The sequence below is a fragment of the Marmota monax genome, unplaced genomic scaffold (assembly GCF_021218885.2).
Source record: "Marmota monax isolate L192 unplaced genomic scaffold, Marmota_monax_Labrador192_F-V1.1 WCK01_AAM20220418_F8-fsc00163, whole genome shotgun sequence".
NCBI lineage: Eukaryota > Metazoa > Chordata > Mammalia > Rodentia > Sciuridae > Marmota > Marmota monax.
Window position 1 is genome coordinate 2,404,271 of NW_026693660.1, and position 25,018 is coordinate 2,429,288.

Sequence of the window (25,018 nt, forward strand, 5' to 3'; positions counted from 1 at the left end):
TATGAAAGATCATTTTATGTGTTTACTTTTTCTTTTCTTTTTTTTTAATAATTTCTATTTTTTAAAGAGAGAATCTTTTTTTGTTTTTTTTTTTTTGTAGATGGATACAACACAATGCCTTTATTTTTTTATGTGGTGCTGAGAATTGAACCTGGGTCCCACCTATGTTAGGCGAGCGCTCTACCACTGAGCCACAATCCCAGCCCCTATTTTTTATTTTCCTAATGAAGCATGTCTGCTTTTGTTTTGACTTTGATTTTTAATAATTTAGATTATAATAGCTCTATTAAAATGAGGGAAGTTTCTAAGGAGTATTAAAAAAAGAGGAGAAGACTTTAAAGTTATGAAAAATGTATAGCTGGTATGTTACCAAATTCTGTTTCTGTGTTAGGCTGGCTTTCTTATCCTAACCCTGACTTTATCAATACATCTGGCTTCAATCTTTTCCTCATTCAGTATCTGAGAAGTTGGTAAATGAGTTCTGACATGTTGAATGATTTTCATGAAATCTTCTGCATGTGTACGCATGCTTGGGGGGTAGGGAAGAAGAGACAGAATAAGCAGTGGGGTTGAGGTAGAAAATAATTACTGTCTCTTTACATTAAGCATAATGGGTAGCAGTTAACATTATCATCTTTCAGAACGCATTAAAGTCTATAAGTGGTGTTTACTCCAAAGGAAGTAAAATGGAAGCAGCTCTTAATAGTAACTCAAATAAGTGGTCTTCATTACTGTGTCATGTCAGAGTTGGAAATAGGAGGAGAGAATGGGAAGCTGTTACTTTGAACAGTGAATATGATACCTGAATTGGCTTTCCTCCTACTTGTGAAAAAGGGAAATGCTTAATAAGATCTGTCATTATTATTGAGTGATTTCTATGTATTATTGCATCTTTTTATTGTTTTTATGGAGATGTTTGAAGGGAACAATAAAGTAGTTATTAATGACTCTTTTTCCCTTTTTTGTTTTTCTTTGCTTTCGTTATTGAACATTTGATTTTGGAGAAACATGATGGAGGCTAAAGTAGTATAGCAGCAATGAAATTCAACTTGATATTGATAGACCTGATGTCAATAAGTTAAGTTCAGCCAATGTATTAGTTGTGTAATGGGAATTGCTAAGGGTCCAGACTTTTTGTTAATTTGCTTGCATGAGGTTGTAGTGACAACTGTCAAAACTTTTACCCTAATCTCCTTTCTGTGTGGGGGCCTTTTTACTTAAGGAGATGATGAATTCATTGAAGTATTAGAATAAGCCTCCCACTTCTCCCTCTACTGGACCTCCTCCAGTAGTTATACAAAACTCCTGCCTTGAACCTTATACTGTGTAAGTGAAGTGTGTTCTAATTTGACCTTACCTAATAGGTATAGTTGCTAAAAGGAGGTTTATATTACCTAATCCAGTGATAGGAAAACCCATTTGTGTTAATTCTGATGAATGCAATTATAATTAATAGTAATTAATTAATTAGAGTAAAACTCTAGAATACTGTTTTCATCTTAAGTGATATGAACTATTTAAAATGGCACATGTCCTTTTACTATCTTCAGGTGGCAATTAAGTGCATTGTCTGTGGCATAGAGTACTTGTCTAGATCTTGGGCTGCCTGCATTGGTTAAACAGAGTGAAATGTTCGAGTTAGAGCAGGTAAATGAAATTGAATGTGCCCCACTTAGTCTTGTTCCCCTAGACTGCCACTTTAATGCCTTTCTTAATGATGAGATAATTCCTATCTTTGAGTTTAATTTTAGTCATCAAATAATTGTATATATTTATATTGTACGGTGTGATGTTTAAAATGTGTACACTTATAAAATGATGAGATCAGGCTGAGTAGCACATTCATCACTTCACATCCTTACTTTTTGAGGAGTAAGAACATTTAAAACCTACTCTTTTAGCAATTTTGGAAATAAATAGTATGCAATTTTGAATTACTATTTTCAGTTAAATGTTTTTGTGTTTTCTTTCTACTTTAAGAGTAGAAACACTTACAATGAAGGTAGAATGATTTCAAGAAAAATGGATCGATTTCCCAAACAATCAGATATAAGAACTCATTCAGAAGTCCAACTAAACTTTTTAATAAATCTCCTTTGTATATGTCTTTTGAGGAACTTTCATAATTGGCATATTATTGTGTATTTTTTAGTACTGAATTATTAAAGAATGGAGTTGAACACAACTGTGTAGCAAAGGTATTTTTTCTCTTATGAGAAATTCTGGCTTCATTAATGATTCAGTTTTTATTATACTGGAGCTACGTGTTCAAATATTATGATGATGCTCCTACAGTAATGGCTCTAAACCATCTCTACCTGCTGGTACTCCTGCCCTTATGTAGTGCTCTTCCACACTGTGACAGGGCTGGACTGTGTGAACAACAGAGGAAGGCAGAAGTGACAATATGTGACTTCTGAAGCTAGGTCATAGAAGATGTTGGTGCTCCTACCTTCCTTTCTGAGAATATTTGTTCTGTTAGAAGCCAGCCTCCATATTGTATGAAACTCACATAGCTCCTTGGAGAGGAACAGAGGCCCCTTGTCAATAGCTAGTCCTTCTTGTCAACCACGTAGCATGGGACTAAGTCTGGTTAACATCTTGACTACAATCCCACTAGAGACCCTAGAACCAGAAATATTCAGTTAAGCTACTTTTGACTTCCTGTCAAACAGAAACTGTGTGAGATAATATGAGTGCACTGTTGTCTTAAACTGCTAAGTTTTGAGGTAACTTGTTAAATAACAACAAATAACTAACAAAGATATGTTACAGCCTCATATTGAAATGATCTGCTATAGCCTGAATATTTTCTTCTAATTCCATGGTTTGATTTTCTCTACTGGAAGATGAGTAAATATTATTTGAAATTGTTTTATTAATGTTACCACAATGGTAATTATTAGGGCCAAGTATTGTTGGAGCTTTTGGCAGTGTTTGTCTTAAGGACTATCACCTTTGTAACACATTTGTTTGCTAATAGTTGTCAATTAGGAAAGAGTCAGAAACTTAAGTGTAATATATGAGAGTTTTTAGTGTATATGTATATATTCTTTTATAGAAAATTACATATGTAAATTTCTGTAGTCAACACAGCCTTTTCTAGTGAGAATATAATGTGAGCTACCTGTATAACTTTGTATTTTTAAATGTCTCATTAAAAGAAATTAAAAGAAAAAGATACCAATTATAATAATGTTTTATTTAATCAGATATATCTAAAATATCACTTTGGCATATCAATATGAAAATTATCAATTAAGTATTTTCCTTTTTCTGAAACTCTTTGAAATTTAGTGAATATTTATTACGCATATCAGTTTGGACTAGCCACATTTTAAGTGCTCAGTAGCCCTTGGTTTGTAGTGACTACAGCATTAGACAATGCAAATACAGATTGAACATCCCTAATCTGAAAGTTAAAAATCTGAAATACTCCAAAATCTGAAGCTTTTTTAGAACAGATGTGACACAAGTGGAAAATTTCACACCTACATTCATGTGACAGGTCACAATCAAAGATAGATACACTAAAAATATTGTACAAAGTTGCCTTCAGGCTGTATCTTTAAGGTATATGTGAAGTATAAATGAATTTCACATTTAGATTGGTCCCATCCCCAGGATATCTAATTTATGTGTATTCAGATATTTCAAAATCCAAAACACTTGTGGTACCAAGCATTTAAGATAAGGGATGGTCAGCCTGTAGTATATAAAGCTGAAGAGGTTAAGAATATTTTATTGTAAACTGTAACATTAAGAATACATAAAGGCATGGGGGTTGTGGCTCAGTGGCAGGGCACTTGCCTTACAAGTATGAGGAAAATAAATAAATAAAGGTGCTGTGTCCATCAAAACTAAAAAAATGTTTTTTAAAAAAGTACACATAAAAAACAACAGAAATGGTTTCGTCAAACTTAAATGTGGCGTGTTCTACCTTAACTTCATTTTGTTTTTTTAACTTTCATTTGTATCTGTATTTAGTTTCAGTGGGTCAACTGCCTAATTTCCAGATGCTTCAAATCCTTCAAAACCTGAGAAATATTTTAGGGATGGAAGGGAAGTAGTACTGTCAAAGTTAGATTTCTCTGGCTTTTTATACTCAAAATGGCATGACTACCTCATGATTTATCCTAAAGATAGTGATGTGGACTCTTTGAAAGAGAAAATAAAGTTGAGATTATAAAGCACATATTCAGGGCATTAGGCTGTACTTGATACAGTCACTCTATTTAAGCTACCAAGGAGCACTTCCCAGGGGTTAAGCATGTTATTTTTACTTCCTTCAGTGTGAATTTGAGAGCAGAAGTTTGTGGTGTTTGACATGTTCTAAAGTGAAAAATTTTACTAGTCAACATCTTGAAGGCTCCCACATTCAAGGAAGTAGGTAAGAATTATCAAAGTTTAGGTAATGGACAGATTAGAGGTTTTTCTTTTCCTTGAAACCAGAATACACCATCAAGTTTACAATAGACAAGTAATTTTGTCACTAGAGTTTTATGTCATTTTGAAGATAAGAACCAAAATCTACTCACTGATGTTTTTGTAAATATGAGAGAAAAACAGAAACTATTTCCACAGGAAAAAGAGGATGGTAAAAAAAAACTTTAAAACCTGTTGGTTTTGTGCTGTGCCTTAGACATCTGCTATTGGGATATTTAAGTTTTAAATACCTTTAGAATCTTCAGAATGATAATGGAGCTTATTGCACTATATTGTCCCTTTTAAAAAAATCTTCAATTTGGAGAGTCTGTGCTTACTAAAAGACATGGAAGGAGTTTCTCATAATCTTATCCCACTTGTGCAAATTATTGCTATGAAGAAACACATAGGACTTTTGAATAAGAAGCTTAAAAGCTCAAAAACTCATAAATTCATACATGTTTTGTCTCTTCAACTTTCTTTTTCCCATTAGCACTGTTTGGGGATGTATTTACACAGGCACTTTTCTCTTTCATAATAAATAACCCACATGTTTAGAGTTATAGGTACCTTAAATATAATTACATTTATAACTATTTCCAGAACTACTTTCTGTCCTTATTAATTTACTTGCACTGCATGTTATTCTTCTAATATATTCTTCAATTTGCTTTTGATTTTTAAAAATCATAATTATATGTATTTATATTTTACAAAGTAAAAATAATACTTCGTTGCTTATAATAATAGCTCCCTCATTTTTGTCTAACTCTGATTTCTATTTCTCTAAGACAAGCCCTTTCACCACTTTTGTTGTTTCTTCTTTTTATTTCCACCTTTCCAGATTACATTCTTAAATTGTTGATTATTATTGTTCTTTTGGTATTTCTGCTGACTTCTTATCATTGATGATGTTGAATTACCATATAAATTACTACACATATCCTACCTCTTTGCATTCTTCCAATATACTTATCTCCAAGTTTACACTATTGTGCCTGAGGCACGTAGTATATTATGACTTGTATTTTAATATTTCATGACATGCTTTAGTTTTGAGCTTCACTTTTTCCTGTCCTGGTTGTTTTGTTTGATTATTTGTTTGTACACACATCACCAGTTCATTCTCATTTTTCTTGCTAAATCTATAAAATTCCTCCCAGTGTTGTTGCTATTATAAAATACATCATCACTTATTAATTATCTTCAGGTAATCTATACATCCACTTTTGAGTTTCCATCCATTGTTCCAGTCTGTACTTTATTCTCTAGGTGTCTATCATCCTCAAGGTTCTCTCCACTGTACATCTGTGGTAGATCCCCTTTCTTTTCTGGACTTCTGTGTGTTCCTTTTTCTAGGTTTATTTCTTTAAATTGGTAGAGCACACCCTGGTAGCTTCCTGAAAGAGTCTCTGATTGAGGTACATTTTATTTAGAGTTTGCATTCTACCATTGTATTTAATCAACACTCTGGAAACATAATTCTAAGTTGAAAATTTTAATTTCTTTCCCTCAGAGTTTTGAAAACATTACCCAATTGTCTTCTAAATTTCTTTGTTGCCACTAAAAACTCAGTGTCTTCTGATTTTTTAATCATTTGGAGGTAATTATTTGGACTTTTCAAAATTTAAGATCTTTTCTCTAGTATTTTAAATTTTAAAAAGAGAAGGGAGCACATATATTATAATTTAAGTACAGAAAAATGTATTTAATCTTCTAGAATGAGGACATGAAAGAATGATTATAAATTTGACCTAGCAGTGTGCTTTATACTGCAGTATTTGTGGAATGAAAGGTTTTCCTATTAATTTTTGGCATGAACTCAATTTTTTATTAAATTAAATAGGAGAATCAAGATGTAGTTAGAAACTTTCTGGGTTTACCTTACCAGATATGTAGCCAAATTTTGCTCACTAGATAAGTAGCTGTAGACTTTGTCAATGAAGGTAAAAGGGTATTTGCTATCTTTGTTCTCTTATTACTCCCCGTACACAGTTTACAATTGTCAGATCAGGAAAAATAGTATATCCATGACTTTAAACTTATCATTTCTTTGTGTTGGGCATGTTCAAAATCGTCTTTACTAGCTGTTTTGATATACATCTTTGTTAACCATAGTTATCCTACAGTACTATAGAACACTAATTATTTCTCCTGTCCAGTTGCACCCAAGTACCTATTAAATGTCCTCATTCCATCTCCCTTCCCCATATTCTCCCCAGCCTCTGCTAACCACCATCCTACTCTGTACTCCTATGAATTTGACTTTCTGGATTCTACATGTTGTTACAAATGACAGGGTTTGTCATTTTCCTTCTTTTTATGGCTCAGTAGTGTTCCTATGTGACTACATAGCACATTTTTTTTTCTTTTAATTTCATCCTCTGTTGACATCAATGTTGATTCAATATTTTGGCTATTGCAAATAATGCAATGATAAAGGTGGCAGTGCAGATGTCTCTTCAAAATACTGATTTCCTTTCCTTTAGATACATAGTGGTGGAATTGCTAAATCATAGGGTAGTTCTATTTCAACTTTTTGACAAACTTCAATACTGCTTTCCATATGACTAAATAATTTACAACCTTACCAACAGTATTTGAGAGAACCTCTTTTGCTACATCCTTGTGAACGTTTGTTATTCTTTTGTCTTTTTTTATAGTACTCAGGCTAACTGAGGTGAGATGGTACCTTATTTTGATTTTGATTTGCATTTCCCTAATGATTGGTGATGTTGAACAGTTCCCCCCACCCCCATATACCTGTTGACAATTTATTTGTTTTAAGAAATGTCTATGCAGGTCTTTTGCCCATTTTTTAATTGGTTCATTTGTGTTCTTGCTGTGAAGTTGAGTTCCTTATGTATTTTTAGATATTAACCTTTTGTCATACGTATAGTTTGCAAATGTTTCCTCACATTCTGTAAGTTATTTCATCACTGTTTTGGTTGTTTGCTCTTCTGTGTAGAAGCTTTTCAGTTTGATGTAATCCTATTTGTCTGCTTTTGCCTTTGTTGTCTGTACTTTTAAGATTTATTAAACAAACAAACATACAAAAAAACAAACTATTTGCCCAGCCCAATGTCATGAAGGTTTTCCTGTTTTTGTCTAGTAGTTTGAAAGGTTTGAATCTTACATTTAAGTCTTTAAATCCATTTTGAATTGATTGTTGTGTATGGTGAGAGATAGGAGCCTAATTTTATTCTTTTTTTTCTGTGAATATTCAGTCAATTCTTGTTCTTTTGCATCATTTTTATGAAAGTCAACACTTTATTATTATCTGGTTTTATAAGAGTTTAAAGAGGATGTGTTTATAATAAACCGATAAATCCAGTTCTTCATTCTACTTGAACTTTTTCATTTTTCCTTCTTATTTTAAGATTTTTACTATCTTATATGTTCTTAAAATCCTGTAGGATTTTGTGTGTCCTTTAGATAGATATATACTCTCCTTTGCAGAAGTTATACTTTAAGCAACTTGCATAGCGAATTAGGGCTACTGAGAATTCCTTGGCTAAATAAATTGCTCATTTTTAGCCAGATTAGTCACTTATATCTAGTTACTTTCAGTTTTCTCAGATGAGATGAATAGAAAACTTTCCTTTTTTGAAGGAAAGTTAGAAGACTCATTTTCTTTTCAGTTTTAAAAAATTAGTTTGCCAACAACTGTCTGTATGAAGAATACAGTAGGAAAGATCTTGCCATTTACATCACTTTTTTCATCTGGCCCAACTTTCCAGGGAAAGAAAATATTTTGGTGTTCAATCTAAGTAGATATTTCATCAAAGCTGACTTTCAGCTAAATTTAAAGAGTAGGTCCAAAACAGCTTCGTGTTTTTAAATAATCAAACTCCTAATGCCTATGCTGTCTAACACAAATAGTTTTACCTCTGTGTTTCAGAGAGCAAGTCTATCCTGTCTTACTTAACTCACTTGACCCTTTGCTCTTAATATTAAATTTCTTCAACCTCCTTTGCTTCTTTTCTTCCCTCTTTAAATTCTTTGCTCTGTGAAAATATCTTTCTGGCCTGGATTTAATTCCAAAGGGAAGAACATTTAAAGAACAAATAGCCCTTCCTTGACAAATGGGCTCTCCTTAGGTTAACTGATTAATTTACTTCACCTAGTCTTCCATCATTTTCCAGGACAGTCTCCGTAAGAAGGATGACAGGATTGAAGAGCTGGAAGAAGCACTGAGAGAAAGTGTACAGATAACTGCAGAGCGGGAAATGGTGCTGGCACAAGAGGAATCAGCCAGGACCAATGCTGAGAAACAGGTCTGCAATTTTATACAGTTACTAGCAATGCTGCTGGTTAAACACAAGGTAAAACCCAACCAGTGTAGTTTAGATAAACCTAAATATTATATCTTCAAAAACTCTTCATCAAGTGTAAGTATTTAGACAAAAATCATAAATGAAATATGGCTATGCATATTAATTCTTTAACTCATGTTAATGCAGAGATATCTGCTCCAATAATTTTAGGATTCATTAACATAGTATAAGCGAATATATCTGGTGAGATGAAATGGAACTTGTCTCTGCTATAAGACTAGACACAACCTGGCTTTTAAATGGAATGAGAAAACACAAGTGTTTCTGACTCAAAGATGTTAATAGCAAATAGTTTATTTTAAACCTTGCTGTGTTCAAAAGAGGAAGTAAGATCATAACAAGGCTGTGGTTGTGGCTCACTGGTAAAGCACTTGCCTAGTGCTTATGAGGCACTGGGTTTGATCCTCAGCACCACGTAACAAATAAAATAAATGTATTGTGTCCATTTACAACTAAAAATATATTTTTAAAAAATATTATAACAAATTAATGTTGGTAGAAAATATGCAAGACATAGATATTATGGTCCTCAAGTCCCATATCAGCAAGCATGTCTAAACTTTGAGAGGACTTGAAGAATTCTTCTGTTGCTGTTTGTGGCATTTGTTTTGTATATTTTCTACTTTTTTCTTTTAGACCCCTGAACCTTTGCTTTTGACTTTTTATTGGAAACAATTACTAATGATTGGAGGCATGAGTGAAAGAACGAGTTTTAACAATTAAGATTGTAATCTCAGTTTCCATTCTGAGACTATGATTTGTGGTTTTGAATCTTTTTTGAATCTACCTCACATAGAGATTGATGACATTTCGTTTTTGTACTAATTGTTTTCTTTCTATTTCCTTGTGAAAGAACAAATGTCATTCAGTTAAAAAGAGTTGAACTAGAGGATGACAGGATCTGTTGGGGAACCCCTTCCATCAGACCAGTGCTGTTATGGAGTTAAGGTAGTTGGGTAGTAAAGAAGGGTTTGTTGCAAGGCAGACATAGTGTAGTGTGTATCCCATGGGGTCCTTTCATAGCCATGTTAGGTGCAAGGATATGGCTTCTTCAGTTCCAAATGTAAAACAAAAGACCAACTGCTATTTCTTAACAAAGATGAGGGAAAATTGATCTTTTTGCAGAATGAGTATCTTTCGGTGCCCTTTCCTAGATAAATATCTTGGAACACTTTCATAATGCACAAATAAATCTTGAGTAGTGGAAGGCTTCAGAGAAAGGATGACCACAGCCATTGTCCATTGTCCAGGGTGTTAGGGATTTTGATTTTACTCTTTTTGTATTTTCTTCTTTATTTTTAACTCCTGTCCTGCAACATACACATGTTTTCTATAAAAATTTCCTTCTGTTCTGGTCTTGGTGTTTAGTGACAAGTCATAAACATCAGAGATTGTGTGGAAGTTTTGGCAACTGACAATAGATTTTATCATTATTATACATCAACTTTTGTGTTTTTCTTTTTAAAATATTATGTGAGCTGATTATAATGTGCTTTCTTGAAGTATGTTTTATTAATAGCAAATAGTTATGTTTATGTTTATGTTTAGTTATGTTTATGTTTAGTTTATGTTTATGTTTTATCCTTAAAGCAGTTTTTAAATCTGCAGAAAAATTGCACAGTAAATAGTTTTCACTTAATTTTTTCTCCACCTGTTATTAATGTCTTGCCTTAGTGTGATACTTGTGGTAAAATCAATGAACTAGTATTGATACAGTATTATTAATGAGTTCACAGTCTACATTGATTCACCCTTTATGATATGCAGTTCCATGGATTTTTCCAAATGTATAAGGCCATGTATCTTTTATTATAGTATTGCACAGTGTCTTCACTGCCCTAAAAATCTCCTGTGCTGTACTTTTTCATTCTTCCGCCATCTTTTTACTCTCTCCACAGTTTTGCCATTTTCTTTACTGGTAATTGGAACCATATAGCATACTGCCTCTTCACATTAGCTTCTTTCACTTAGCCTTTGCATTTAAGGTTCCTCCCCATCTTTTCATGACTTAATAACTTATTTCATCTCTGAATTATAGTCTATTGTATTGGGTTTTCCAGTTTGTTCACCCCTTCACCTGTTGAAGAACATCTCGTTTGTTCCAACTTTTCACAATTATGGATAAACCCACTGCAAACTTCATGTGCAGGTGTTTGTGAGGACATGAACTTTCAGCTTATCTGGGTAAATATCTAAGAGTATGGTTTCTGCATTGCACGGTAAAGTCATAGGGTAAGATAGTTAGCTTTGTAAGAAACTGCCAAACTATCTTCCAAAGTGGCTATATAAAATTTGCCTTTATGCTTTTTTCCTTCTCTTTCCTGTTCATCTTGTTTTCCACCATTCTGCTACTTACTGCCTATCTGAAGCTGTTGAGTGAAATATTGCATGAGACCAGTCATTTGGGCTTTAAGTGGTTCAAGGTATGAAGAAATTGCTTGTATGTTTGTTCTAATGAAGCCTTAAAACTTTCACCCACTGTTCCCTCCTCCCCATCTTCTGTTCTTATTCTTATCCTTTTCTGTCTTCTAACTGCACTGTTAATTTTACTTACCTGTGTTAATTGTGTGCACTATCACCTATAGATAATTTTTTTAAATGCTTTAAATGGATGAAGTTTTTTGGCTAAAGACATTATTCTGATTATCTTTCTTAGGTCATAAAACTATTTCTTAAATTAAGCCTCCTGAGATGAAATGAATCCCACTAATAGAAACAGGATATCTTCATCTCTTGATTCCTAAAAGTAAAATTTAATGGGAACCATGGCTCATGTTAAAAAAGACATAGAGCTGGCCTATTGCCACACACCTTTAATCCCAGTTACTCAAGTAGGCTGAGGCAGGAGGATTGCAAGCTTGAGGCCAGCCAGGGCAATTTAATGAGATCCTCTCTCTAAATAAAATAAAAAATGGGATGGAGCTTGTGTTCGGTGCCAGAGTTCTTATCTAGCACCTGCGACTCCCTGGGTTCAATCTCTAGTACCTCAAAATAATATAATAAAAAAGAAAACTGTCTCAAGTTTGAAGAGGGAAAAAAATCCCAAAAAGAAGCTTTTTTTTTTTTTTTAAACGATTTTCCTATATTCTTACAGAATCTCCATGCATTTATTATTATTATTATTATTATTATTATTATTATTATTCATAATGCACTTATACATTGCTTAACCTAGGGGATGTGTTCTGCGTTCTGAGAAATGTATCATTAGGCAATTTCATCATTGTGTCTACATCCTAGATTGTACTTACACAGACCTAAATGGTGTAGGTCAGTCACTTGCTGTGCTCTCTTGATATATTCAAGAGATGGGTTAAGCATGGGCTGTGTGAGTCTGCTGCCCACATAACATGGCATAATGCTTTTCAGCAAACTTTCTTTAATAAGTAGGAGTAAACTTTAAACAACAACAAAAAGTACACTATAGCAAAAAAAAAAAAACAGTAATATGATCCTTTATTATCGTATCAGATATCACATACTGTACATAATTGTGTTGCTATGCTTTTATATGACAGAAATACAGTAGATTTATACCAGCATTATCATAAACATGTAAGTATGCCTTGCAGTGTTTTTCAGCTTATTGTAATCATAGTTTATAAGTGGTTTGTTCTTGAATGAGGCACCATTATGCCAAAATTTAAAATTCCAAATGCCAGAAATTCAAAGACATTGTGTAGTAAAAGTAGATGCCCACCTACCAGTGGTTGCAAATTGAAAGATTTAAGTAAAAAAACCCAGGAGAAAACCTAAGGACTCTTTTCTTTTGTTTTATCCTTTTCCACATCTGCTCAACTTTGGTGAGTTTTGTGTTTTGTTGAATGTGAGATTCTGTTTACTTAAAATTAGGACAAACAGGTTCTAAAGAAGTCTCAGAATGGCCAGGAATGAATATCCTGTAATATCCTTAGTTCAGCCATGTTTGTGTGAACTTAAAAAATTTTTAAGTATTTTCAGTGATATTCTTTGTGGTTAAATGTATTTTTTTGTTATCTAAGAGTTTTCAAAAATGCCAGTAAAATAAGAAGACTTTTTTTTATAGTTCATTAAACTGGTTTTATGAACTATTTTATTCTTATCCAGTAACCTAAAGGTATATTCTATCAAAATAACTGACATTTACACATAAGTTCTGATTTTTGTTTTAAAACTCAATTTTTAATAGCGATACTCATTTTTTCAAGTGGTCTTTTGGAAGAAGGAGGCTTGGGTATTAAACCTGGGACCTCATACATGGTAGGCAAGAACTCTTATCCCTGAGTTACATCTGCCCCAGCCCTTTGTATTTAATTTTTTTAAAAATATTTTTTTTAGTTGTTGATAGACCTTTATTTTATTTATTTGTATAGGGTGCTGAGAATCAAACCCAGTACCTCACACATGCCAGACTTGTGCACTACCTCTGAGCCCCAGCCCCTACATTTAATTTTGAAACAATCTCTCACTAATCTGCTCAGACTGACTGCAGATCTGCTATTCTCCTGCCGTAGCTTCCCAAGCAGTTGGGATTACAGGTGGGCACCACCACCCAGCTTCAAATGGACATTTTGACATTATTTGTAATTTTAAGATTAGTATAAATTCTTCACTTTCAAAATCATAAGATATTATCTGTTAAGTATAAATTTTTGACCTTCAAGAACTTACAATTTTCTCTATGGTTTACTAGATAGATAATTACAGTCTGCCCTCTATCTCTGTGAGCTTCACATCTGCAGCTTCAACAAATTGTGGTTTGAAAATACTTTTTTTAAAAACGTGTCAGTATCGAACATGTATACTCTTTTCAGTTTTCCCAAAACAACACAGTATAACAATTGTTTATATGGCAGGTGTGACTTGGGTATTGTAATTAATGTAGAGAAGATTTAAAGTACACAGGGGGATGTGAGTAGGTCATATGCAGACACCCATGTTATAGAAGGGACTTGAACAGCCACAGATTTTGGTGTTCACAGGGATCCTGAAACCACTCCCTATGGATAGTTTTCTATTTGGTATAAATTGATTAGATTAGAACTTGCTTTAGATTGAGCACTCAGAAAGATCCCCTGAGAAAGGGACATTTAACAAGAGCCCTGAAAACTGAGAAGTTTGCCTTGTGATGAGTGGGGGAGGAATCAGCAATTATGATGGTAATAAGGTAATTATGAAGGTAATAAGAACTGGACATTTCTGAGTAAGACTTCTATTACTTTTGGGAGCTATGTGTGGTATGCAGTACCTATGGAAGCCTTGGCAAGAAGTTTGTGTTTTTTTAAGAGTGGTGGAAGCCATTGAAGAGTTTTAATAGGACATCATCTGATTTGTGTTTTTAAAAGATCATTCCATCTGCTATGGGAGAATGAATTGGTGGATAAGTGTGAAAGAAAAATCAGATGAGTTATTAGAGTGTTTAGGCCAGATATCTTCAGACTGAAGTGTCTGTACCTGGAAATATAGGAATGCTCTCTCAAAGGATTGAAGTTTTTCAGTTTCCAAACATAGCTTTTCCTCAAATTGATCTTCTCTAACAGCAAGTACTATGTGCAGAATCACCTTTTCTATTTTTCCTTTCACAACTATGTACCTCTCACTTTTCAACTATGCACACCTCTCCTCACTTTCTGACCTGTATTTTCCTTGGGGGGAAAAACTGTGCAATTTAACAAAGGAATAGTTCAAAACATTAGTATCAAGAAAACAAATGATTATGAACTGGTTGTTGTTTCCAGTTCTTTGTTTCCTACAGAATTGACAGAGGACCTAATTAAGTTGCCAATTGATACAATGTTAAAAATAATTGTTTATGATAGGTATATAAATCTAAAGTATATAGAGTATATATCTATCTAAAGTATATAGAGTATATAATTCTAAAGAAGTGCAAGGAATTGAGTAACACTGCTCTTCTTTTTTTTTATATGAAACAGGTTTCTCAGTGTTCACACTTATAAAAGTGAAACACACCAATAGAATTGATGCTGAACCCTGTATCTTTCTAACAAGTATTATTTATCAAGGGATATCTTTTTTTCTTTTCTTGTGATGCTAGGGATTGAACCCAGAGCCGTGCCCATGAACCCAAGCAGTCTACCATTGAGCTATACCTCCTATCAAACTAAAAATAACTTGTGAGTTTCATTAGTCCCATTCAGATAAATATGTTTAACTAGACTTTTTTTTAATATTTATTTTTTTGTGGTAGGTGGACACAGTACCTTTATTTTATTTTTATGTGGTGCTGAGGATCGAACCCAGTGCCTCACACGTGCTAGGCGAGCACTCTACCCGTGAACCACAATCTCAGCCCTAACAAGACTTTTAGTAATTTTCGTATTAAATGTTCATATTGTTTTTATTGTATATTATTAGTAATTATAATTATAAATCAATTCATGATATTTTTTAACAGTTATGACTAGAAGAAATTTTTAAATGATCAGATTTAAATTTATACATGTATTTTTGTTAAGAAAAATATGAAGGATGATCCATATAAATAGTCTAATGTAAAATAAACTAAGTTACTATAAAATTCCAGGCAGAAGGGAATGGAAACAAAGTCAAGAGAAAAAAGAACATCTAAAGAATAGTTTGACCTCCTACTTTTGAAATGGGTAATGATGGATGTCAATCACTATGGTATTTATATTTCATTAGATACTTTTTTTTTTTACTTTTGTCATTAGATACTTTATTTCTTAATAAACAATTTTTAAAGAACCCTAGAAATTACATTTTTTTGCTTCTCTTTATGATATAAAACATTTATATATTTGAAAAGTGAGTGACTCACCTGAGACAGAAATTCAACCAAGAGATTTTATTGGGGACTGCCTGAAGGGGAAGAAAAGGAGAGGCAGAGAGCAGCCGCGTGAGCCTGCAAGCTTCAGTTTAAGAAGGGTTGCTTTGGTGACATGTCGGTTGGTGATTGGGAAGGTTACTCAGAAATGAGTGAGCAGACACTGTGTCTCGTGGGGATTGGTTGAGAATACTTTTGACTTTGCCACCCTCCCGGCTTGGCACCCTTCAGAGAGGAGGCGGAGGGGTAAGGGATTATGTGATGTTCTTCTTGAGAAACGGAAACTTAACTTCAGCAAGGAGAAACCTGATGGGGGGCAATAAAACCAAAGGCAAGGTCTCCCACACACCCAACATTCCTCCCTTTTTGTTTTTGTGTTGGAAGCAGGGCGTTGAGATTGTCTGGCTACTTCCTGCTGAAGAGGGACGACGAGTGTGAAGGCAGGGAGGGATGGTCGAGCGTGAAGGAAGCGGGCGATGGTCATGGTGTAGGGACAAGAGAAGCACAGGTGTAAAGGCCAGGGCTTTATGATATAAAATTTCCTTGGGGCTGAAATCAATGAAAGTTCCTTGAAGCCATAGGTCATGGATAGTCTCGATCCAATCCTTTGTCCCTGCAAATGGGGGAGTCAGCTAGCTGTCCTGTTGGAGGGCCTCCACAAACTCCATGAACCAGGTGCGCCACACACGATGAGCCTAAAAACACAAAAGATACCTGAAGGCAAGGAGAAGAAGAGGGAAGAGGAAACACCACATTAGCTTCTGGCCAGAGGTCCAGTGAGAGGGACTTGCTGAGAAAAGACCAGCGGTCAGAAGGAGGCACAGAAAAGCAAATGGGCCTAGAAACCCTGCGTGAAGTTCTCTAGTGCTGTTTCTATTTTGTAGCTCCATATCCACAATAGTGAAGTTCCATCAGCAGTTGGTGAGGCCCTCACATAAGGGATAGGTATCCTCCAAGGTAGCAAATAGCTGGTAATCCGTGAGAAGAAGCTGGTTAAATGTCTGGATTAGATATTTTGCCTATTTGATTCTGCAGGAATTTTATGATACATGGTATAAAGGCACAAAACAAGAAAATCCTAATTATTGGGGGCAATTATTGGATGTCTGATGAAGCAAAGACAAAGTTAAATGTGTGGGAAATGGATGCCAGAAGGATGGCAAAGAGAAGGGTGGAACTAGAGTGAGGCATGTTGTTGTGAGGGTTTCTCAGGTTGAGGAAGGTCCTCCACCCTAAGGCCTGAGATGTGGAGCTTTAAAGGATTCTTAGGAGTGGTGGAGCAGATGTATTTGTGGGAGGAGGATGGTGAATAGTCAGCCTGGGCTCCCTCCATTGGAGGCGGAGCCGGTTCCAGCCTGGAAATGTGAATCCATGAAGTTATTTTGCCTGGGGAATCCTGTAGGCGGGCAGCAGTGGGAGTGCACAAGATAACACTTAGGGGGCCCTTCCATTTAGGTATCAGAGTAGGCATGTCACCAGAAGGAGGAGAGAAATATACCCAGTTGCCTGGGGTTAAGGGGAAAGAGACATATGACCTGGAGGGATCAGGTAATAAGAGTTTCCTGGTGTTTCCAAACCTGTGTTCGGATAAAACTAAGAAGGGATGACTGAGATGTTCTGGAATAATGCAGGGTGAAGGGATCACCCCAGGTGGTAGTAGTGGACGTCCATACATCACCTCAAAAGGGGATGTTTGTGTTGGCCTTTTGAGGAGTACCCAAAACAGGGTGACTGGTAGAAGTTTGACCCAGTCAAGATGTTGTTCGAGGGAGAACTTGGTGAAGGTCTCCTTTAGGGTGCGGTTAATGCATTCTACCTTGTCTTAAAGGTGGGATGATAGGGGATGTGTAGATTCCAGGGAATGTGGAGAGCCCCAGCAATGCGTTTTGTGTTTTGAGAGGTAAACTCGAGGCCATTATCTGATTGCAAGGAGGCAGGGATCCCAAATCTTGGGATGGTATCTGATTCCAAAACAGAGGCGCCCGTGGATACCCTTTTGTTGGTGGTTGGAAAAGCTTCCACCCATCCTGAGAAGGTGTCTACAAAGATGAGGAGATAGAGATACCTCTTGACCTTGGGCATGTGTGTGAAATCCAATTGCCAGTCGGCTCCTGGAAATTGTCCTCGAGCATGGTGGGCAGGAAGGGAGCCTGTCTTGAGAGGGGTATTAGGATTGGTTCTTTGATAAATGGTACATTTAGTGGTGAGGTTGCGGATGAACCTAGCATCATCTGAGGAGAGTGGGAAGAATGTCTGTAAGAAGAGCTTGAGGTTCTGAGGGCTAGTGAACAGGGAATGCAAGTAGAAGAAGAGGTCCTGTTTATTTAGATGAGTATGAGGTAGGGGTGTACTTGAAGTTATGGCAGCAATAGTGGAGCTGGTAACATGGCTGCCTGCTGAGCAGCTTGGTCTGCTTTAGATTTACCCATAGTGATGGGTGAGGAGTCTGATGGGATCCACAATGAATAATCCCAATCTCTGAAGGAATCATAGATGCCCTTAGAAGATCAGTGATGAATCTTGAGTTAGTTAGGGAGGTGCCTTTGGTGGTCAATGGTCCCCTCTCTTTCCATATGGCCAAATGCAAAAGGAGAATGTGAAAGACATACTTGGAATCAGTATATAGAGTGAGGGAACAATCTGCGGCTAGTTGAAAGGCACAGATGACTGCCATGAGTTCCGCCTGCTGGTTAGTTGTATGGGGTGGTAGAGGTTTGGCTTCTGTGACCCCCGAGAGGGAGATGATGGCATATCCTGCCCGCCTGCCATTCTCTGTCAGGAAAGAACTTCCATCCATGAACCAGATGTGGGTGGGATTTGTTAGTGGTCCCTCCTTAATGTGGGAGGGACATGGGAGAAGGTTCTCTGTGGACTGAGTACACTGATGGAGTGGCAGGTCCATAGAGACGGGGAGGAGAGACACGGGGTGTAAAGAGGAGCAAGCCTGGAAAGAAATGGTAGGGTCGTGTATAAAAGATACTGAGAGAGAACTCGGCAAGGAGGAAGAGTTTTTAAGCCCTTATAGGTCAGTAATTCCTTCAAGTGGTGGGATGAAGAGATGGTGATTTCCCCTTCAAAATAAGTTTTTTGGCCTCCTGGACTAGGACATAGGCGGCTGCCAGAGCTCTGAGACAGGGACCCAATCCCGCACCCTAGGGTCCAGTTGTTTAGATAATTAGGCTACTGGAGCAAATGGTCCCTGCTGTTAGCCTAGCACCCCTAGGGCTAGGCCCTTGTTTTCATGACATATAGAACAAAGAGTCTATGCATATCAGGTAAGTGGAGTGGGGGGTGTGGGGCCTGGAGGAGGGCCTGCCAAAGTTTGTGGAATGGAACTTAGATGGCTTTAGGAGTGATTTTTCCTTGATTATATTGTATAGTAGGACTGCTAAAAGGGCAAAATTGGGGGTCCAGGCTCGTAAGTATCCCGCCAGCCCCAGAAAAGAGAGAATATCTTCCTTGGTGAGTGGGGTGGGCAAATTTTGAATTAACTGTTTCCGTTCCAAGGTGATGGCCTTTTTACCCTGAGACACCTGGACTCCTAAGTAGGTAACTGCTGGTAGAGAGAGCAGGACCTTTTGAGAAGAGACTCCATAACCCTTTTTGGAGAGGAAATTAAGGAGGGAGACAGTGTCGCTCTTGGAGACAGGTAGGGAACAACTGTAGAGGAGTAAGTCATCCACATACTACAGAAGGGTAGAGTGGGGAAGAGTAAGACCCCAAGGTCTTGTGCCAGGACTTGGCCAAAGATATGTGGACTATCTCTGAAACCTTGAGGGAGGACTGCCAGGTAAGCTGCTGGGAATGATGTGTCTTAGGGTTGGTCCAAGTGAAGGCAAAGATGTCCTGGGAATCCTGAGCAAGGGGAATGGTGAAGAAAGCATCCTTCAGGTTGATGTTTGAGAATTAGGAAGAAAAGTAAGGAATGGAAGAGAAGACATTGTAGAGATTTTGCACCAGAGGGTCTTGTACAATATGGTACTGTCCATCAGGTTTCTTTATGGACAAAATTGGAGTGTTTTAAGGGGAGTGGGTTGGTCTTAAGCCATTGTGCCTTAGGTCCTGAAGACTGCTAGTTGGAAGAGGGTATTGAGGTTGACAAGGGAAATGCTGAGGGTCCTTAAGATGAATTCTGACTGGGACAGTGAGCCAGAGAGGGGGTAGAAGTATCCCATACTTGAGGGTTTATCTCCGAAGGGAGAGAAAGAGGAGAGCCTGTGGAGGTGTGGGTTGCTTCTGCAAGGGCAAGGATAAATGAAAAGCTGGGATGGAGTGTGATGGAGGCATAGAAATTGGCTAAGATATCCCTTCCCAGTAGGAGAATGGGGCATTGGGGCATTACCAAAAACTGGTGGGAGAAAGGATGGTGGTAAAACTTATAAGAGAGCATGGGTGTTTTTTTTGTTGTTGGTTGTTGTTTTGTTTTTTAATATTTATTTTTTAGTTTTCGGCGGCACAACATCTTTGTTTGTATGTGGTGCCGAGGATCGAACCAGGGCCGCATGCATGCCACTCGAGCGCGCTACCGCTTGAGCCACATCCCCAGGCCCGAGCATGGGGGTTTTGAGGGGAAGGATTGTTTGTTCCCCTACCCCGACAATGGGGGAACAGGATGGAACAGTGGGTCCCCAAAACTCCCTCAAGACTAAGTGGCCCCTGTGTCTAAAAGGAAGTTAATCGGGCGTCTATCCACCATAATCGTGATCCTGGGTTCCTGAAAAGTGATGGTGGTTGTCCCGGAGGGAGTCCTAAGGCCCCTTCAGTCATCCGTGGCTAGTCCCAAAAGATCTGGGTCTGGGTTTGGGGCAGACTTGGCTTCCCCTTTCGAGGCGGGACAGTCTACAGCCCAGTGACTCCTTAATTGACATTTAGGGCATAGACACTTAGGTGGTCTGGGATTAGGGCACTCTCGTGTGTCCTTCCATCCTGCACTTAAAACAGGGCCCAGGGGGCATCTTGGGTGGTGGACATTTGGCCGAAAACAAAGGGGTCCGTGGGTAGGTCCCCGTAGAACCTGTGCCAACATCTGGGTTTTTTGCTTTCTGGCCTTCTCATCCCGGTTATGGTACACCTTAAAGGCTGTGACCAGGACTTCAGTCTCAGGGGTCAAAGGTCCCCATTCTAGTTTTTTAAGTTTTGCCTGAACGTTGGGGTAGCTCTGGGAGAAGAAGTAGGTCATTAGGAGCTGTCTCCTATTGGTTTCAGGGTCTCAATTGGTTTCAGGGTCTAAATTAGTATATTTATTGCTGGAAAGCCTTAGTCAGTCTGTCTAGGAAGGTGGAAAGGTTCTCGCTTTTGTCCTGAATGATTTCTTGGAGTTTTTCAAAGTTTACAGCCTTCTGGCAACTAGGCAAGTGGAAAATTTGTCCCTCAGGGCTAATCCTGCAGTGGTATTGTTGTCCCAATTAGGGTCCTGGTCAGGAACTGCCTGGGCACCTAATGGGTGGGTCAGGGGGGGTTTGATGGACCTCATTAGCATAATTTATGGGCTTGTTCCCAGATCTGCCTGCTTTCTTCTGGGAGAAAGGACCATGTAAATGTCATGAAAAGTAAGGCTATAGGCTTGGAAACTCCTTTAAGTATGAGGCAGAGTTGGTGGTATAGGAACCCAAGCGTTTTTCAATCTGTGAAAGGTCTGCTATGGAGAAGGGCTTGTGGACCCTAACAATCCCTTCTGCACCAGCAACCTCTCTCAAAAGAGCCATAATTGAAGTAGGGTGTGGCCGCAATAAAAGAGAATAACATCATGGCATTTGCAGGTAAATGGATGGTGTTGAAGAAGATAATGCTAAGTGAAGTTAGCTAATCCCCCCAAAAAACAAATGCTGAATATTTTCTCTGATATAAGGAGGCTAATTCATAATGGGGTAGGGAGGGGGAGGAATAGATGAATTCAGATAGGGCAGAGGGGAGGGAAAAGGAGGGGGCAGGGGATTAGCAAGGATGGTGGAATGTGATAGACATCATCATCCAAAGTACATGTATGAAAACACGAATTGGTATCAACATACTTTATGTACAACCAGAGATATGAAAAATTGTGCTGTATACATGTAATAAGAATTGTAATTCATTCCGCTGTCATTTATTTTTTTAAAAAAATCAATAAAAAAAATGGAAACAAAGGCATTGTGTACAACTGAAAGAAATAAATATTTTAAAAAGATTATTCTGGATATTATATGAAGAATAACTAGAATGAGAGAAAAGGTTGCATAATTCAGGGACATGGTAGGGTAATGGCAGTGGAGATGGAGAAGTCCATTTGGAGATAGATTCAATAAGTCTTGCTGATTGATTACATGTGGAGGGAGAGGGATGTGACAAGGAAAATCCTTACATTTTCTAGAATGCAGATCTAAGTGGATAGTGATGGTGTTTATTGAACTGTAGAAAAAACTGGAGGAGGAAGAATTTAAGACAGGAATTCATCTTTGTAGATGTTAAATTTGAGATGTCTATGACCTCTTTCAAGTAAAGATCTCCACTAGGCAGATAGATATGTGGGTTTAAGTCAAAAGAATGCTCTGAGCTAAAGTATAAACTCGGAAGATGACATGGTTGGTTTCTCTTTATCTTTGTGTTAGCTATTTACCACATATAGCTTTCTTCACTTAATTTCAAAATGAGAAAATGCATGCTTACTCCCTCTCTATGTAAGGATTAAATTTTGATGAATCCTTAACAATACAATTGCCCTTTTATTAGAAAATGTGACACAGGAAGTAAGTACATCTTTTGATAATAAACTCCCAGACTTGAGAAATTGACATTATTTACTGTCTACCAATTACTGTGATAAATATTTTTAGTAGTATTATTTACTCATTTAAACAACAAATTATTAAATATCTTTAATGTTTCTAAAAAGAAAATTAGCATTAGTGCTCATTGGGTCCTTTTTTAAAAGATAAAGAATGGCTTTAGATTTTTTTTTTTTAAGTTTATTTAAAAATTTTTTTTTGGTGCTGGGGTTGTGGCTTAGTTGGTAGAGTACTTGCCTGGCACTTGTGAGGCACTGGGTTTGAGCCTCAGCAGCACATAAAAATAAATAAATAAATAAAGGTATTATGTTCATCTGCAAGTAAAAAAATGTTTTTAAAAATTTTTCTTGGGGCTGGGGATGTGGCTCAAGCGGTAGTGCGCTCGCCTGGCATGCGTGGGGCGCTGGGTTCGATCCTCAGCACCACATACAAATGAAAATAAATATTAAAAAATTCTCTCTCTCTCTCTCTCTTTAAAACAATTTTTTTTTTCTTGGGCTGAGGTTTTGGCTTAGTTGATAGAGCACTTGCCTGGCATGTGTGAGGCATTGGGTTCAATTCTCAGCAAAATATATATATATATCCATCCATTGACAACTAAAAAAGGTATTTTAAAATGTTTTTCTTAATTGGTGTTATTAATGTACATAGTAGTGGAATTCATTGTTGGGAATTCGTACATGTACCATAACTTAATTTGGTCAGTTTCATTTCCCATTTCCTGCACTTTCCCTTCTTTCCTCCCTCCCCCTAGTCTTGCTCTTCTATTATACTGGACTGATAGTCTTTCTACTTTCATCAACCTTGCTCCGCCCATTTTATTCCCTTTTTTCTTTCTAACTTCTACATTTAAGAAAATTAATGGCATCTCCACTGCCATTACCCTACCATGTCCCTGAATTATGCAACCTTTTCTCTCATTCTAGTTATTCTTCATATAATATCCAGAATAATCTTTTTTTAATATTTATTTCTTTTAGTTGTATACAATGCCTTTGTTTTTATTTTTTTCTTTTATTGATTTTTTAAAAAATATATGATCCTTGACTTTTTGAAACTTGCTTATTTCACTTAATGCTTTCAAGTTTCATCCATTTTCCAGATGCCACAACTTCATTCTTCTTTATGACTGAATACAATTCCATTGTATGTATATACCATGTTTTCTTTATTCATTCATAAAACATAGGTATGCATATATCACTATAATATGATGACTTTAATTCTTTAGGATAAATACCAAGGAATAGCATAGTGGGGTCATAATTATGGTTCCACTCCTAGTCTTTTGAGGAACCTCCATACTGATTTCCATAGTGATTGTACTAATTCATAATCCCACCAACAGTGTATAAGTTTTCCCTTTTCCTCATATCCTTGCCAGCATTTATTATTATTTGTATTCTTAATGACTGCCAAGAAATAGTTTTACTGTGTTGAATTACAGTGTTCCCTCTGCATGAATCACTCATCATCCTTTCTTTATTTCCTCATCTGGATAAATCCCACTTCTCCTTCCATAAAAACTGTCTGTGACCTTTTAAGTCTAACTTATGTGTCAGTCTTATGTTTCTAAACAATGCCCTGTACATATCCGTAATTGTTTTTTTTTTTTTAGAGAGAGAGAGAGAGAGAGAGAGAGAATTTTTTTTAATATTTATTTTTTAGTTTTCGGCGGACACAACATCTTTGTTTGTATGTGGTACTGAGGATGCCAGGCGAGCTCACTACTGCTTGAGCTACATCCCCAGCCCCCTAATTGTTTTATAACACTATGTTATTGTTATGTATTTATTACCTATTCCTTTGAGACCATCACTATTTTCTTTAATAGAACACAAGTTCCTCGCGGGCAGGAGCTGTTTCCTGTTGTTTTCTTAATAGCTATCATCATGCCTGGCACATGCAACATTCAAGAAGTATTTATTGAGTGAATGTATAAAATTTTATTTTGACCTCCTGAATGTTTGTACATATTCTGACATTAATGTCACTTAACTAACAGCTTAGAGTTTAATGATAATATTTTTAAATGTTTTTATTTTCTATTGCAACTTCTTTTCCCCTGGATTCAATAAAGCACCTTGTCATCTGAACTAAAACCCTCAAAGATTTCAGAATTATACATTTAAGGACTTAGAGTACATATAATTTATTCAAAAGTATTTTACATTATTTTGAATTGTTAATTCTAGAGGATTATAGTCAGAAGGAAACAATAAAATTTAGAAATCATTGTTATCCCTGACCTGCTCTTCAGTGGGAAAATACTAGATTTACATGACACAGACAGTGAATGTGCAAATTGTAGCCCACTATTTTTCATCTTTGGGCTAGTGGGAGATAATTGAAAGTCTTATAAAGCAGCTGATCTTCAACTCTGAAGTAGCAGTGAATCATGTTCATAAAAACATAAAAATTCAAAATAACCTTTAGAGCATATATGAACTGTGATCCAATTAGTTTGAAAATCTTTTGATTCTACTTTCTTTTCTTTTACTGGGACTGGTACTTCTGTTATCCATCACTGGTAAACTTGACATTGGGTTCTTCAAGATTTGTCTCATCTTTCCCCACCCCAGAAATAAGTTTATAATATTATTAAAACTGGTTCCTTTATTGAAGTTTCTTCTTAACATATCTTAAATTATTTTTCTTTGCTTACCCTTATAAAGTCTGAAACTGATTTGTATCTGTAGATATTC

The 25,018-nt window shown here is 36.5% G+C and overlaps 1 protein-coding gene across 22 annotated transcripts in view; it reads left to right on the plus strand.

Annotated features, from left to right (window-relative positions):
- The window catches only part of Erc1 (ELKS/RAB6-interacting/CAST family member 1), a 564,692-nt gene that overhangs the window by 276,845 nt on the left and 262,829 nt on the right, over nucleotides 1-25,018 (plus strand). For 9 of the 22 annotated variants that reach the window (XR_009228273.1, XM_058584138.1, XM_058584139.1 and 6 more), the window contains 2 exons: nucleotides 8,571-8,702; nucleotides 11,132-11,185. The exons of 8 other annotated variants lie outside the window; for them this stretch is intronic. Coding sequence is in view for 13 of the 14 variants with exons in the window: in XM_058584138.1 (XP_058440121.1) it covers nucleotides 8,571-8,702; nucleotides 11,132-11,185 (186 nt within the window). In the remaining variant the exon portion in view is untranslated. The remainder of the gene's footprint in view (nucleotides 1-8,570; nucleotides 8,703-11,131; nucleotides 11,186-25,018) is intronic. 5 more of the 22 variants (XM_046459779.2, XM_046459781.2, XM_046459784.2 and 2 more) reach the window with 1 other exon arrangement.